We start from the raw sequence: 15,689 nt of genomic DNA on the forward strand, positions 1-15,689 counted from the left end.
TTCTACTTATATGGCATTCAAGTTTAAGCAAAACTAACCTATGATGATAGAAGTCAGAACAATGGTTGCCTCTGGGGGTGGGGATTGACTGGGTGTGGGACATCAAGATCTGAGTGGTGATTATAGGGGTGTATACATTTGTCAGACTCATGGAGCTGTACACTTAAGACTAATAATGCATCTTAGTGTATGTAAGTTAACTCTCAATAAAAAAAGAGAACATTTGAAAAGCAATGATCTCTTCATGGACAGCCAGCTCGTCTGTCAAGAGCATTTGCCTATGTTTCCCCAGTGACATGATCGGCTGCCAGGCAATAGTGTATATGGGTTCAGGCTTTGGGGTGAACAGATCTAGGGTGAAATCCAGCTTTGACACTTATAGGCAGTATGACTTGAGCCTCTAGTTTCTCATCTGTAAAATGAGGATCATAATAATGGTACCTAGCTCTCAGGTTTGTCTATCACGAGGCTTAAATGAGATACTGTATACCACTTACTGGTGTTTCTTCAGCCTTAGTTAGATATTCTTGCTGTAGTGACCAGACACATAGTAGTTCTCCACTTTAATTAAAAAAGAAAAAGAAAAAAAAACATACTAAGGCCCTATTTCCAGAACTTCTGATTGCATTGGTCTGGGGTGGGCCCCCAGATTCAGTATTTTTAAAAAGCTACTCAGTTGATTCTTAAGTGTACCTATTACTGAACTCAAGTTCTTGTGCACAATGCACAGTGAAGCCAAACAAACTGAAACGTTGGGCTTTTGAGCAGAGAAAATTTATTGCAGGGCCAAGCAAGGAGAACAGGTGGCTCATGCTCAAAAAACCCAAACTCCTCAATGGCTTTTGGGGAGAAGTTTTTAATAGGCAAAGTTTGAGGTGAGGACTGCAGGGTATGTGACTTTCTTCTGATTGGTTGGTGGTGAGGTAACAGGGCGGTGCTCCAGGAATCTCATGCTCAGCCTGAAGTTACCATCCTCCACCTGGGTGGGGGCCTTAGTTCCTGCACGAGAGCTCAAAGATATTATCATGTATATCCCTTGGGGAGGAGCCAGGAGGCTGCACTATAGTTTCTTGATTGTTCCTCTTTAGTTTCTGCATCCCTTCCCTTCTCTGATTAGCAACTATTTAAATCTGCCCTTTGGTATTCATGAAGGTCTAGGAGGCTGAAGCCTTTTTCCTGCAAACAAGAAACAGGGGACATGGAAAGGCTTCTGTACCTTGGAAAGCCCCGCAGGGTCCTGCTTGGTTTCATGGACAGAGCTGACAACCACTGGCCTAGATTCATTCACAACTCCAATTAAATACCACCACTTCCTCCATGAAGAAGTTCCTGTCAATTCCTGCTCTAGATGTTTTCTCCCTTCTCTGAACTTTTTTCAAAACTGAGGTATAACTGGTACGTGGTAAAGTGCAAAACTCTCAAGTTTGGGGGTCTATGAATGTTCACATATGTGTGCACCCATGTAACAGCACCCAGATCAAGAAATAAGCATTGCCTATACTCTGGAAGACTTCCTTCACCTTCCCTGTCAGTGCCCCCCAAGAGGAACTGCTGTAGGAGAGGAAAAATAATGTTCCCTCTCCCCTTCTAGGTTCCTGTCTGAGACTCCCTTGCAATAAGACAGATCAACAGGAGAAAAACAAACAGACATTTAATAACATGTATACCTCCTGTATATGTTTCTGGACTGAACTTTGGGTCTGCTCACCCGCTGCACAGCAAAGTCAATTTACTGACACCAGGTTGTGGTGAAGGAAAGTCCAGCTTTTATTGCAGGTGACAAGCAAGGAGTATGGGCGGCTCATGCTCAAAAGACCTGAACTTCCCAAAGGCTTTCAGGGAAGGGATGTTAAGGGAAGGGTTGCCTCAAAGGCAACATTTGAGGGGAGGGCTGCAGGGTGCATGACTTTCTTCTGATTGGTTGGTGATGAGATAACAGGGTGATGTTTCTGGAATCTTAATCATCAACCTTCTGGTTCCAACCAGTCTGGGGTCTATGTGCTTGTGTTCAGTAAGTAGTCACCATCCTCCACCTGTGCGTGTGTGTGTGTGTGTGTGTGTGTGTGTGTGTGTGTGTGTGTGTGTGTGTGTGTCTTAGTTCCTCCAGAAAACTCAAAGATATATGTCAGATTGTTATGTATATCCCTTGAGGAGGAGCTAGGACTCTGTTTTATCACTGAACTATTGTCATTACTTTTCTTGTTTACCTGCTTTTTCTTTGTTTCTGCATTCTCTCACTGAAACCGAGCAGGACCCTTTGAGGCCCTCCTGGGTACAAATCCTTTCTGGGTCTCCCATTTCTTATGTGTTGGAAAAAGGCTTCAGCCTCTAGAACTTCCCTGAGTACCAAAGGGCAGGTTCAAACAGCTGCTAATCAGAGAAGTAAGGGAATGTATAAACAAAGGAGGAGCAATTAAGGAACAATAGTGCAGGCTCCTGGTTCCTCCTCAAGGAATATACAGAACAATCTTTGCGTTTCTTTGAGTTCTTCTGCAGGAACTAAGCCCCCACCCCCCACCCCCCCCCCCCCCCCCCCCCGCCCAGGTGGAGGATGGTAACTTCAGGCTGAGCGCAAGATTTCTGGAGCACCACCCTGTTACTTCACCACCAACCAATCAGAAGAAAGCCACACACCCTGCAGCCCTCACCCCAAATTTTGCCTATTAAAAACTTCTCCCCAAGAATCTTCAGGGAGTTTGAGTTTTTTTGAGCACGAGCCACCTGTTCTTCTTGCTTGGCCCTGCAATAAACCTTTCTCTGCTCCAAACTCTGACATTTCTGTTTGTTTGGCCTCACTGTGTGCTGGGCACATGAACTTGTTAGTAACTGCTTAAGTCTGCTCTTTGGAACTCAGGGGAGGCCTAGGAGACTAAAACCCTTTTCTACAAACAAGAAATGGGGACACGGAGGGACTTTTGTACTGGGGAGGGTCCCGCAGGGTCCTGCTCGGTTTCAGTCCCCCCATTTCTTTGATACTCCTCAATCCTGAGGGGAACAGGGGCAGGACAGGAAAGGGAATAAAGTTTTGGATAGAAAGGATAATCATAAACTCAGCATGGAAACAGTTTTAGGGAGACTTGGTTTTGTATACAGTACATGGGAGAGACCCAGGAAAACTGAGTAACTCCCTGAAATGGCACAAGCCACCACCTTAACTACCATCTTATAAAGACAAATGATGTTGAGGGTGGAGGGAGCCAGCTATTCAAAGCGAGTGACCAGGAAAACCACAGTAAACAAGGGTAAAGTTGTTATGCAGATTTAAATTGTAGCCTCCTCTGCTGATAAGAGTTTCTAGAGAGCTTCTAGAGTTTTCTTCTCTACCTTGTACAGAGAGGGAGACACACTTAAAAATGGAGATTTCCCTTATAAATGTAAATATCTCTTACAAAAGGGTAAGTTCTCCTATGTCAGCTGTTTCTTAAAAATAATCAGTCTACAATAATCCTTATGCCAACTAGGCATATTCTGGGGTGACAGATTCTGTTCCCCTTTACTGCTGTGAGTTTTGCCTGGTGTTGAACTACTGAATTCTTACCCTCACTGCCTGTGCAGCTCACTTGAAATATGCAAGATTTGCTCTGGTGGCAGCAGCTCTCACCTGCTTGGTTTGTATTTATACCTCCCTCCTGTATTGTTATCCAGCCTTCCTTGTTTGTTTGTCATGTCTCCCTAGCTAGATCTTAAGCTCCTTGAAGGCAGAGATGGCCTACAAGTCTAGGATATTCCTATGCAATATGTCATTTTGTAATAGAGGCTCAGTAAATATTTGTGGAATGAACGCTAGTGTTGAATGAATGAGGGGGAAAAAAGAAGCAGTAAGCAGATAGTCAGATCAAGACAAAGGCTTCTCTCTTCATTCGCCCCCATACACACAGTTTATTTTTACTGATAACATTTTGTATAATATGGGGATCGTGCGTTGTTTTTTGCTTGTGGGCAATCACGCACGCATTTAACTTTCAGGTTAGATTGTGCGTAGAAGGACAGGAGTGGATTCAAAGAATATGAAGTGCAGGAGGAGAAAGGGTCCGATGGCCAAGTCAATGAGCAAGCTTGCTCTGGTCCGTGCTGTTGAACCCCCAATTCTAGCCCTCGCTCTGCCACGAACTTGTGTGATCTTAGGCAAGTCACTACACCTTTCTGAGCTGCTCGCCTGTGGTATGACAGAGGTAATAATTTGACTCTTTGCATTCCATAGGAGGTCAGCTGAGTTCATAGCTGGGAAGGTACTTTGGACAAAAGAATTTAAGGTACTGTCTCAACAGGCAGAAAGGTGGCTAGGATCACCAAGCCAGTTAGATCAGGTTTCTGCCTTAAGGTTCAAAGATGACTTGGATGAAAGGCAGCAAGGCTGAGTTCCTAGAGTCATAGAATCTTAGAGCCGACAGGCATCTTAGAATCCATTCCAGTCCACCCCACTCATTTTACCTGAGTACATGGAGTCACGGAGAGATGACTTTCCCCAAGGTCCCAGTTCCCTTATCACTGCGCTTCAAGGTTCTACTTAAAAAACCAAGTTCATGTGCTCTTGTTACGGTTTGGAGACAAGAAGCCAATGGCCTGTTGTCCCAGCAAGGAAATGATCAGGACATTTGTCTGGAGCTTATGAGTTTCCAAAATCTGACCCACCATTTCAGCTCAATCATTGTTTGCCTTTTACCTATGGGGACAACACTCCCCCAGTGTCTGTGCATAGTGCCTACTATGTTTGCCACTCTGCTAGGTGCTGAGGGGGGGTTAGAAAAGATGAAGATCCATCCCTGCTGTCAAAGATCTGAGTGTGGGAGACAGAACTAACAATGACAGAACAATGGAAGGCAGTATGTGATTCAGAATAAAATGAGTAGTGCAGGCAATAACTGCTGCTGAAGTTCAGAGGAGGGAGAGAGCTCTGGGAGCTGGAGGTGGGGGGTAGGGAGAGTGCAATTTCACGTGGGCTTTGAAGGCTGGGTAGGATTGTTTATGCAGATGTAGGGGAGGGCACTGAATGTGAGTGTGTCTGCACCCATGCAGGCCTGCCAGCGCAGATGCAGAACTGGATGAAGATAACTAACGGATAGCATTTATCGAGCACTTTTTATGCACCAGATACTACATAATGTGCTGCATAATTCAACTCATTTTAAATGTGTATAATCCTAGGAATTAGATAATAGATCACTGATAACCCTTCGGTTGAGAGGTGGAAACTGAGGCACAGAGAGGTAAATTGCCCAAGGTGACATAGCAAGTAAATGGCATAATTAGAACGAGAATCCTAGTCGTCAAAACACTTGGCTAAAAAAAAAAAAAACAAAAAAAAACAAAAAACACTTGGCTATTCTACACTTGGCAAGAGAGGAATTTGTGCCTCAGGTGAGGAAGTTGGCCTGGCTACAGTCACTAAAGACAGTCATCTTGCAAACACAGGACCCTCTAGGCCAAATTCCCGAGGAAGTTCTGCATGGATTAATGAAGCCTTTTGCTGAGTGCTACAACCTCATTCTTACTTCCTTGAAGATAGGAACTTGAGGTCTCAGGCTGCAGTCATTGCCAGGAGCTCCACAGCTTTATCCTTAATGTTATGGTGCAGAGGATTTAACAAGACACCTACGGAGAGCCGCTGAATCAATCCTTGCTTGTTGTTGTTCTTTATTAATTAGCACTTGGAGAGCATCAGGTGTATGGTTGATGCTGTACAAAGCTTGGAATTAGACAAGGTTACCTGGCTCTGAGGTTACATGGGGAAAAGCAGACTTGGAAAGGATGGGAGGACAATGGCCTGATAATACAGTAGATTGTATTTTGTTTTGAGTCTGGCTTGCAGCCAACACCAGAAAGTGTTTCCCAGGCGAGGTGCCTAACTGTGTTTTTCTGGATATTTTTTTCAGTTTTCAATAAATATTAAACCAACACGAGGTAGATTCTTAAAAGGTCTTTTTCCCATTTCCTTGCCCAAAGAAAAGCAAACCACAGTCTATGGGTAGGAAGCAGCAGGGAAGAGGGGCTCCTGTTTCAATCAGCAGCCCTTATCCAGTTCTGGGGCCCCTGCACACCCACACCGTCCTGGCAGGCCTTTCAGTGGCAGGACTCTCGGCCAAGTTCAGGTTGGGAAACAGCTGCTCCGTCGCAGAGAGGGAGGAGGGAAAGAGGTCAGGGGAAGCTTCTTTTCCTCCAGCTAGAGTACGATTGAGCTCGAAGGTGTGGCAGGAGAAAGGGGAGACAGAGGGCCTGGAGAGGGAGGCAGAGGCAGAGACGGCAGCGGCAGCGGTGGGCTGTGTGTCAGGAGGTTAGAAGGAGAAACGCTGGGGCGGAGCAGGAGGGGGAAGGGCCGGGCAAAGTAGGAAAAGAAGCCTCGTCCTAGTATTGGAGAGTAGGGCTGTGGCAAGAAAGGTGGGAGAAGACGCCTTCCGGGCCCCGCCCGAGTCTGCTATTTCAGGGCGGACTGGAGGAGAGGCGAACAGTAGAAGGTCACACCCAGCAGATGCCCCCCCACCAAAGCCAAGCTTGACCAGCTGCTCATCACTAGACAGGCTCGTCCATTCCCCCAAGAACTTAGCGAGGGCTGGCTAAGCGCCTACTAGGTGCCCGGTGTACAAAGAAATGCCCTGGAGAACCGGGTTGCAGGAGGTGGAGTCGGTCCAAACGGCTTCGCGGAGGAGGCGAATTCCGTAGACGGTGGTGCAAGAAGGTGGCAGTGCACGCGTGCAGGCTCGGCGAGTGCCGAACGCGAGGCAGGCCGGGGAGGAGGGGAAGGAGGCGGGGATTGAGCCCGGGGGAGGGAGGGGAGGGAGAGGCGCAAAGAGGGAGGGTGGGAGGTGTGAAGGGTGGGAGCGGCAGGGGGAACGAGGGAGGCGGGAGAGGGGAGGAGACGAGGCGGGGTGGCCGCGGCCCGAGGGGCCGTGCCGAACCGGAGGGGGAGGTGGCGGCGGCGGCGGCGGCGAAGGGGAGGAGAGAGGGAGGGGAAGAAGGAGGAAGCAAGCGCGGCGGCTGCAGGGGGAGGAAGACGGGGAGGAGGAGCCGTGCGCGGCGGCCGCGGCAGCCGCCGGGGGAGCCGAGTGCCCGGGCGCGGGGAGCGCGGGGATCCAAGCGAGTGCCCAGCCGGGGCTGCAGGCCGACTGCCGGTGAGTGGAGCCCCGAAGGGCGCGGCTGTCAGTCCCTGGGGCCGGGCGGGAGGCGCGGGAAGATGCGGCGCCGGGATGGAGGGAGGGGGCCGGCCGGAGCCCAGCCCCCGGCTGGCCCGGCCTCCCGCCCGCCTTCCCTCCCTCCCTCCCTCTCTCCCTCCCGGCTTCCTCCCGCCGTTGCCCGCGCGAGGGGGGCAGGTCCCGGGCGGGCCGCGGGCTGGGGGAGGTGCTGCCCGGAGGGCGGGCGTCTGGGCCGGGGGGTGGAGCTGGGGGCTCGGGGGTGTACCCGGGGGCGGGAGGCTGGACAGGGACGGCTCTAAATTGGCTCGGAGGGGCCAGTCGGCGGCGAAGTTGCTCGCTGCGGGCAGAGACGGCCACGCGGTTGCAGGAGTAAGCGATCCCCCTGTGGCGAGTGCTTGAGACGAGGAGTCCGGCGTCCCCGCCAGCCCCGTCGCCCTCCCCGCCTGCCCGGCCCCGCCAGCTCCCCTCCTGGCCTCCGCGTGTCCCCTCGCCGTCGCCCCCGGTTCGCTCCCGCCGCGCTGCCGGGTCCCCTCGGCCCTCTCCCTGACCCTCCCGGCCTCCGACTTCCCCTGACCCCTGCTTGCTTCGCCACTGCCCCTGTTCTCCTTTTCTTCCCTTGCTAGTTACCCCTCCCCGCCTCGTAAATTCCCGATGCAATTGCCTCTTTGAGACCTTTTTTTTTTTCCTCTCCTTCCTTTTAGATTGGCCAACGGCTCGTTTCCACCCTGCCTCGTTGGTGGCCACTGGAGAAGCGCGGGGGGCTCCCCAGACAGCCGTGGGGACAAGTTAGAGCCAGCACTTTGCCCCGGGCCTCGCGTGTAGCTTCCCGTCCCCTGCTCTAGGTGCCCTGGTGTCCGGAGGGGGGTGCGGGTGCGGGGGTGTGCCCTCCGTACATGTCCCACCACCCGGGCCACCCTCTGGGCTTGTGTTCCATCTCGCTCTTGCTTCCTGCACGGTGGTCGAGGGGAACCACTTTGCATCATGTCCCGGTATAGCTACCAAAGTCTCCTGGACTGGCTCTATGGGGGCGTGGACCCCAGCTTTGCAGGCAATGGGGGCCCCGACTGTGCTGCCTTCCTCTCTTGGCAGCAGCGGCTGCTGGAAAGTGTGGTGGTCCTGACCCTGGCCCTGTTGGAGATCCTGGTGGCCCTGCGGCACATCCTGAGGCAGACGAAGGAGGACGGTAGGGGTGGCCGTGGCTGCCAGCCAGAGCAGGTGACCCAGCGGCCAGAGGAAGGCAAAGAGAGCCTGAGCAAGAATCTGCTCTTAGTAGCCCTGTGCCTGACCTTCGGGGTGGAGGTGGGCTTTAAGTTCGCCACCAAGACCGTCATCTACCTGCTCAACCCCTGTCACCTGGTCACCATGATGCATGTGAGTCTGTTGACTTCCCCCCCACCCCACCCCGGGCAGCCTCAGCCATCGGAGTCACTTGTGTGCTCAGGACACGTGGCAGTGTAGAGCACCTCATCCCTGCGGGAAGTGGGACCCTCACAAATGATTTTCCAGCGAGGCAGTTTGTGTGCGGATTTCAGACTTGGCTCTGTTCTACCTTTGCACAATGCGTCAGCTCCACGGTGGAGGTGGGCACTAGGAAAGACTAGCACTCAGGCCACGACCCCTCCCCTCCCAGGCCTGCCCTGGTCTTTCACAAGCAGGAAGTCCAGCCCCAGCCAGGTGCCCTTTCTGAATCACCAGTGGGGAACCATGGCCCATTCCCCCATTACCTCTGCCACAGTTAATTTCCCAGAGGCCTGGTGACATTCTTTCCTGGAGGTGGTCACATAAGGTTACTGGTCTCCACTGTCGTACTTTGGGGAAATCCTTTTACGGGTTTCTCTTAATGACTCTTTCATTTGGGAGTTTACGCTCCTGGGGTGAGGTCTGCCTTTGAGTTCTGCGGTGTTGGAGCAGCCCCAAGCTCCTACTAACTGCACTCTGAAGCCGACCCCAGGCAGACTCATGAACTTTTCTCTGTCCATGGTGAGAGGGTATTTATTTCCTGCAAACCTCTTCATCTTACCACTCTTATTCTCTCTCCTGAGGTCACGGTCCAGGGGTGCCCAGACAGCTGATTTCTTTACCTCCCATTAGTGGCGCTAAGAAAAACAAATGAGATTGAAAAGGAAAGTTGCCAGATACATAAAAATAATCTGGGTGAGGACCAAGAGCGAGACTGTCTTTCTGTACTCAGCCTGTGTAGAGAGATGTTCTAAAACTATAAAATCATAGAGGAGGAGGAAGAGGAGAAAGGGAAAAAAAAAGCTTTTTTAGATTTCAAGCTGTGGAAAACCTGGTGTGTTTTATCCAGGGACAGTTTTGAAACCTGTCATTAGCATCTTGATTGCTTTTATATTTGTAGAAGGTTATTCTCAGGAGCCTTGTGATAACCCCGTGTGGGGCAGGAGGTCGAGATGCTTATCTCCATTTTAAAGGCCTGGTGGAGCCCAGGGATGGGAGGTCGCTCGCCTGCAGCCAAAAGATGAATTAGCCTTCCGGGTTGGAAAGGTAATCTACCCTCTTTGCGGAATGGCAGGGCGGTCTCTGGGGAGAGGCCCATGCTGATGGGCATGGCGCCGCCTGCTTGTGGCCGGCATGCTTGCTAGCTCTGTGTTCTAGGAACTCCTTTGATGGCAGCTTCCTAGCCTCAGTTTCCCAGTCTGTAAAATGTGAATGGCCACAAACCCCTTCCAGTCTTGCAGATGTGGCAAGGAGGTGTAGACAGCTTTGGAATAAAGCAGCTCTTATTGATGGGATGGCTATAAGCATCCAGCAGAGTTGGAGTGGGTAGCATTTTCCAAAGAGGACTTCTTGGGGAGTGATGCCATTCACAGGAAACCCGGGGCTCTCCCAGCTAGACCTTCTGTGTAAATTTGAGCCTGTCCTCTTTCTTTCCTTTTTTTGATGAATGGGCTTTTTGTTAATGGAAGGAAACAACGCATCTCAGCCGCTGCTATGTGAGGCTCTTGGGACAGGAGAGCTTTTTTTTGGTTGGCAGGTGGTGAGGGTCAGAGGGTGCCTTTTCTACAAAGGGGTCTTGAGGCCTCTGACAACCACATACGTAGAAGGTCAACAAAGAACTAAATTCAGCCTGACTGGGGCTGCTGCTGGTGTGATTACATCAAACCTGGCAGCACCATGTTTTTTTTAATAAAGTTATTTATTTAGGGCTGTGTTGGGTCTTCGTTGCTGTGCGTGCGTGGGCTTTCCTCTAGTTGCGGCGAGCGGGGGCTACTCTTTGTTGCGGTGCGCGGGCTTCTCACTGCGGTGGCTTCTCTTGTGGAGCACGGGCTCTAGGCACGCAGGCTTCAGTAGCTGTGGCACGCGGGCTCAGTAGTTGTGGCTCGTGGGCTCTAGAGTGCAGTCTCAGTAGTTGTGGTGCACGGGCTTAGTTGCTCCACGGCATGTGGGATCTTCCCGGACCAGGTCTCGAACCCGTGTTCCCTGCATTGGCAGGCGGATTCTTAACCACTGTGCCACCAGGGAAGTCCAGCACCACGGTTTTTAGTGCAGAGGGTTTTAGAGGCTTTTAGAAGACACTGGAGACTCCATTCTGGCATTAATTAGTTGTGTGACTTTGGGGAAAGTACTTTTCCTGGGTCTCAGTTCTCCCGGCTGCAAAACGAGGCAGAGTTGCATTCCTAGCTCTTGACAGCCTATGTTCTGTGATTCTTTTCTTCATAAGCAGAGTCCGGGGATGCCACAGAGAGCTATTCTAGAAATGCTTTTGGCCTCCTTTCCGATTTCAGGTGGCCTTGTTCATCTTCGTTCATCTTTTGCTCCCTGTGTCTTCCCCGTAAAGTACACAGGACCAGGCCACCCTTAGGGACACACGTAGATGATGTTGGCACTCGAGGCTGACAGCTGCAGAGAGACAGATGTTTGGGGAACTAGGGACTGATTCCTGTTGCTTGTGCTTTTGCTGTTGTCCTGTGCTTAGCTTAAACTCTGAAGCTAGAGGGTGGGGTACAAAGAACAGAGTCAGGCTGAGGAATTCTTGGGCCAGAGCAGGATTGTACTGCTTTGTCCTTTACTCCTAAGTCACTGCTTTGTGTCATTTAAATAGTAACTTCCGGCCCAGTGGGGGACCTAGCCTGTGATGAATCCAACATTCCATACCTTACCTGTGGCTCTTCCTGGGAAGCAGGGATGTATGGATTTTTAAAAGTTCATGTGAGTCCTTAAAAGAAATTTAACAACAGATGGTTGGAAACAATTTTGACTCGGTTACAGCAATGACTAATGGTAGTAAGTATGGTTAGTAATACTTTACATTTATCTAGCTTTTAACTGTTTATAAGACACTTTCACATGCATTATCTTCTTTAGGGTTATGCTAGATAAGCTTGAGCCTGGAGAGGGGGTTGTTAAAATGTTTCCTGTGACTGTGTGTATTCCACAGGGGAGATGTTGAGTACAAAGAAATGCTTTGGCAAGTGAATTAGCTGAGTTAGGCCATACTATGGCAGTGAATTCTGTGGAGTTCAGAGGTCCCAATAAGGAAAGGGAGACATTAGCTGAAATGAAAGCGGGAGCTTAGCAGAGGCATTTCTGATGTGTGTCTCTCAACAGGCCGACTCAATTATGGCTTTATAGAAAGGCCTTGTTCCTCAGAGCCAGTGTAAGTTTGTAACAAGGACAGTATTGCTTTAGGCCAGGAAATGGAAGAGTTGGAGGGAAAGTGGTTAGTCTCCTTATCTCCCATTTTTCAGTCTGTAAAATATTTATTTCCAAGGCCTTGTTACGCAGACCCTCATCATAGCCATGCTGCCTTTGGGTGACCGCCAGCTTTAGAAGCATAAGGAAGGGCAGTTCTTGTATCTGAGGTCTGTTCTGGATTAATATTCCCGCTGTCCGGTTTCTTTTTGGCCTCATCTGATATCTCAAGGGCCGTGGAACTGGGGTCTGGCGGAGGTTTGTATGATTACAGCAGCACCTTCCCACATCTGAGCTCAGGCCGGGGATGCTTGAGGGTTCTCGGAATCAGCAAGCACCAGGATTAACGCACTGTTATTAAACCCCTCGCTGAATATCAATGGTGTTTACCCATTGCACCAGTATTTCTTCAAGTGTGGCTAGTCCCCTTGTGCGTATTATTTAGGCAGGTGTGGGTTACAGGGAATGAATTTACTGACTGATTCTGCTGTTTACCAGAAAAATCACCCAGCAAGTTAGTGGCAGAGGTGGCTTTAGAACTGAGCTGCCACAGTGGGTATTGGGGCTTTGCAGGAAGAGATTCTCATAGCTACTTAAGTCCGAAAATCTACACGTTCTTAGCAGAAGGGTTAAAATGCCAGACAATTTGACTGATCGTGTCCATAAAGACTGGTGGCCTTTTATCTCCTTTGCATCCAGTTATATTGTCTCTGTCTTAGGAACTTAACGAAAAGATCAAATTTGGGATGTCTTGCCCAATTGTCCGCTTCCGGTTGGTTCTGTATGTGTCTGTGTCAATATCTCCTGATTGGGCGCTGAACTAAGTGGGGCACAGCATATGGTGTTTAACCCTCCGTGTCTCTGTGCATAAGGCAGGCTGGATCTCAGCTGGACATTTGCCAAATAATAATTGATGCTATTGACCCTGGAACGCCAAGCCTCTGGTTTTTAGCCTGTAATACCTAGTGAGCCCCATCCTTCTTTTAGAGTTGCCATTGCTATTTTATTTTTCTGTCTTTACGATATATTAGAAGGCTGACTTCCACCAAATGTGGCTAACCTGCTTTTGGCTTACTGTTTATTTTTCTACTTCTTCCCTTTTTGCTGAAAGCGTAGAATGGCACATATTCAAAATGGCCCTGAGCTTTTTGTGACACCTTTTGGAACTCACAGAATATACACGGGTGTATTCCATTTGCTCTGTGATGGATTTGTTTGAGAGAAAACCTGATAGATTTGAGAACTAGGCTTTTTGTCCCCCGCCTCCTTGACTTCAGACCAACCACACCTCCTCATCCCATCTGTTGTCTGGAATGCTGATAACTGCTCCCGCTTGCAATTGACGTCGGTGGGGAATGGGTACAATGAGGGATCCAGCCATCTGCTGACGGCTTATCAGATGGACTGTGTCCTGTGTCATCAGTCCAGGGGGACACAAGGGGATAATGTTTATATGGGCACCAGCGGTGAGGCATGACATTCCTTTTTAGTTTGTTTTATTTTCCCCCCAAGGAAATTTGCAGAGAATTTTTCCATCTTTCATAATTACAGTGTTTGGCGGGGGGGGGGAGGGGGGCGGCGGGTGTCCAATATAAAGGGAAGTGGTGTGGATTGGTGGATTAAACAAGCCACAGACAGCCCTGGGATTTAAAATTATGATGCCAGTTTGGCTCGTGGCTTGCTAGGGAACCTGAGCAAATTATTTAACCTTTTCCTATCTCCATCTTCATGAAACGGGCCACATGGAAGCAAAGCATTTTAATCCTCTGAATAACTCTGTGGTCACTTAAACAGAGATTCCAGGTACAGCTGATCAGAGCTGGACGATGACCAATAGATTTTTACCTCCGGCTCAGAAACTGACAAACCTCAACACCTTTTCACCTTTCTTGATAGCTATTAGAATCCATTCCTCTAATCATTTCTGTTGCTTTTCTCTGGATCCTTGCCCGTGCCTGCATACCCTTCTCATGCACAGCCTATGAAACTGGGTGCTGCGACCAGAGGTCCAGCCTACACCCAGCAGAGAGGAAAGCTTTCCTTCTCCGCCTTTCCTCACCATGCACTTGTTAATACAGCCCAGCGTGGAGCTTGCTATTAAGTAACAGCATGTGGCTGGCTCCTCCTTGGGGTTACCGACAGGATCCCTGGGTTTTTGTCCCTTTGCCATAGATGTGTCTCTTTCATCGCTGTCTTCGTGGGATCCGTCGTGAGTTCCTCCCCTCTGCAGATCCCCCTGAAGCGTCTCCTCTGTGAAACTTTCCAGTTGACCTTGGCTCCACAGTTATTCCATTCATTCCAGTAACAGCTTTTGTCCTCTTTTCCTGACCCTCTGAATATTCCTCAGACTGTTTGGCTCTTCAACATATGCCTTTGTATACATGTAGGTAATTCAGTGAGTCTTCGACTGGGTTGCTTGTTTTCGCCTGTTTGTTCATTTTCCACCATTAGCGTAAACACTTTTCTTTAAGGAAAGGAGTAGTGTTTTGTTTTTTCTCTTCCCTCTGTAACTCCCTGCAGAGCTTAATGCAATACATGCACATTAATTTTTTCATGTGTGCCTGGATAATGCTGGCTGACTGACTGACAGAGCTGACTGTTTTCTTCCGCTTTTTCATTTTCCCTCTGGTGGTTCTGTCTGTGTTCCCTTGAGGTCTCCTGGGCACTGTTCCTATGTCTCCTGTACCCATTAAGAGAATCTCCTGTCTGGTTTTTGAAATAGCCAGAGGAGAGAGGTGGTTTTGCCTCCAGCTCACACATCTTTTGGTTCCATCACAGAGAGCTGGTTATTAGGAACTGCAGCCCGTTCTCTGCCCCAAGTATCTGCTCCCTTTCATTGCTGTGAGGAAATTACGCTGTTGGATCTTGGTCTGAAATCCCTTGGTTCGACATCTGGAAGTGTCTACTTTCTTCTTTTCCTTCTTTAATATCAGACACGTTAAAAAAACGTTATTAGTCTGGTGACTCACTTTCCATCTCTTTCTCTCCCCTTTTGTATGTTTCAGTAGGCAGCTCACTGTCGTCATACCTCACTGAAACACCCTCTGCAAGAAGAGCCAGGCTTCTCAACTTCTGGTCTTTCATATCTTTTTCTTTTACTTTATTTTTTTTTCAGCTTTGTGAGGTATAATTGACAAAGAAAATTTTAAGATATTTAAAGTGCACAACATGACGATTTGATGTACGTATGCATTGTGAAAGGATTCCCCACCCCCCCATGGAGATCCATGGTCTTTCATATCTTTTGTTGAATTGAGAGCATCTTCTGCCAGTCACTGGATGAGTGGACCCGAAGAGACTATGGGTGTGGAGTGCAGTGCTTCTCGAACTTTCTTTGTGAAAAATTCCCTTGGGAGCTTGTTCTAATGCAGATGCCTGGCTCTCTACTCAGGGAGTCTGAGTAGGTCTAGGGCCTATAGGGTGAGGATGGGAATCTGCATTTATTACAAGCTCCCAAGTGATTCTGATGCTGGTGAGCATTGGACCCTGCTTGGAGAGACATTATCTAGATGCTAAAGTATGAGGTGGGCTGTCGGTTCAAATGCTCCTCCTGACTGGTGTGAATCTGGTGGCCTTTGGGCGGGCGTTTAGTTTTCTGGTAGTACCTCAGTATTTGTGTGGGTGTTAAATAGTGTGGCTGAAATTAGAGGTTGAGGGCTCCGAGATACTGTGAGGTGGATTTTACGGTAGCTTTAGAGTTCCAGTGGCTTGTTGGGTCCCTAGGGGTTATGTCAGTGGAGGATTTCCAGTCCTTCTACACTCCCTTCCCAGCCTTCCAGTGTCTGAGATTTTGGGGAACTAACGAGAGGAAATACTGACACAGAGTTATTGCATGCTAATTTTCTATGTGCAGGACTTTTGTTTTAAATGCTCATGGGAATGTATTCATTCATGTATCCATTCAGCAAA

At 49.3% G+C, this 15,689-nt stretch overlaps 1 protein-coding gene across 3 annotated transcripts in view; it reads left to right on the plus strand.

The window, feature by feature from the left end:
* Nucleotides 1-7,030: 7,030 nt before the first annotated feature.
* The window catches only part of TMEM164 (transmembrane protein 164), a 155,934-nt gene continuing 147,275 nt past the window's right edge, over nucleotides 7,031-15,689 (plus strand). For 2 of the 3 annotated variants that reach the window (XM_082865053.1, XM_082865054.1), the window contains exon 1: nucleotides 8,108-8,498. In XM_082865053.1, the coding sequence (XP_082721179.1) occupies nucleotides 8,109-8,498 (390 nt within the window). In that variant the 5' untranslated portion in view covers nucleotide 8,108. Of the gene's footprint in view, nucleotides 7,107-8,107; nucleotides 8,499-15,689 lie in introns of those variants that run through there. The other variant, XM_082865055.1, reaches the window with a different exon arrangement.

This window comes from Leucopleurus acutus (genome assembly GCF_964270905.1).
Source record: "Leucopleurus acutus genome assembly, chromosome: X".
Taxonomy (NCBI): Eukaryota; Metazoa; Chordata; class Mammalia; order Artiodactyla; family Delphinidae; genus Leucopleurus; species Leucopleurus acutus.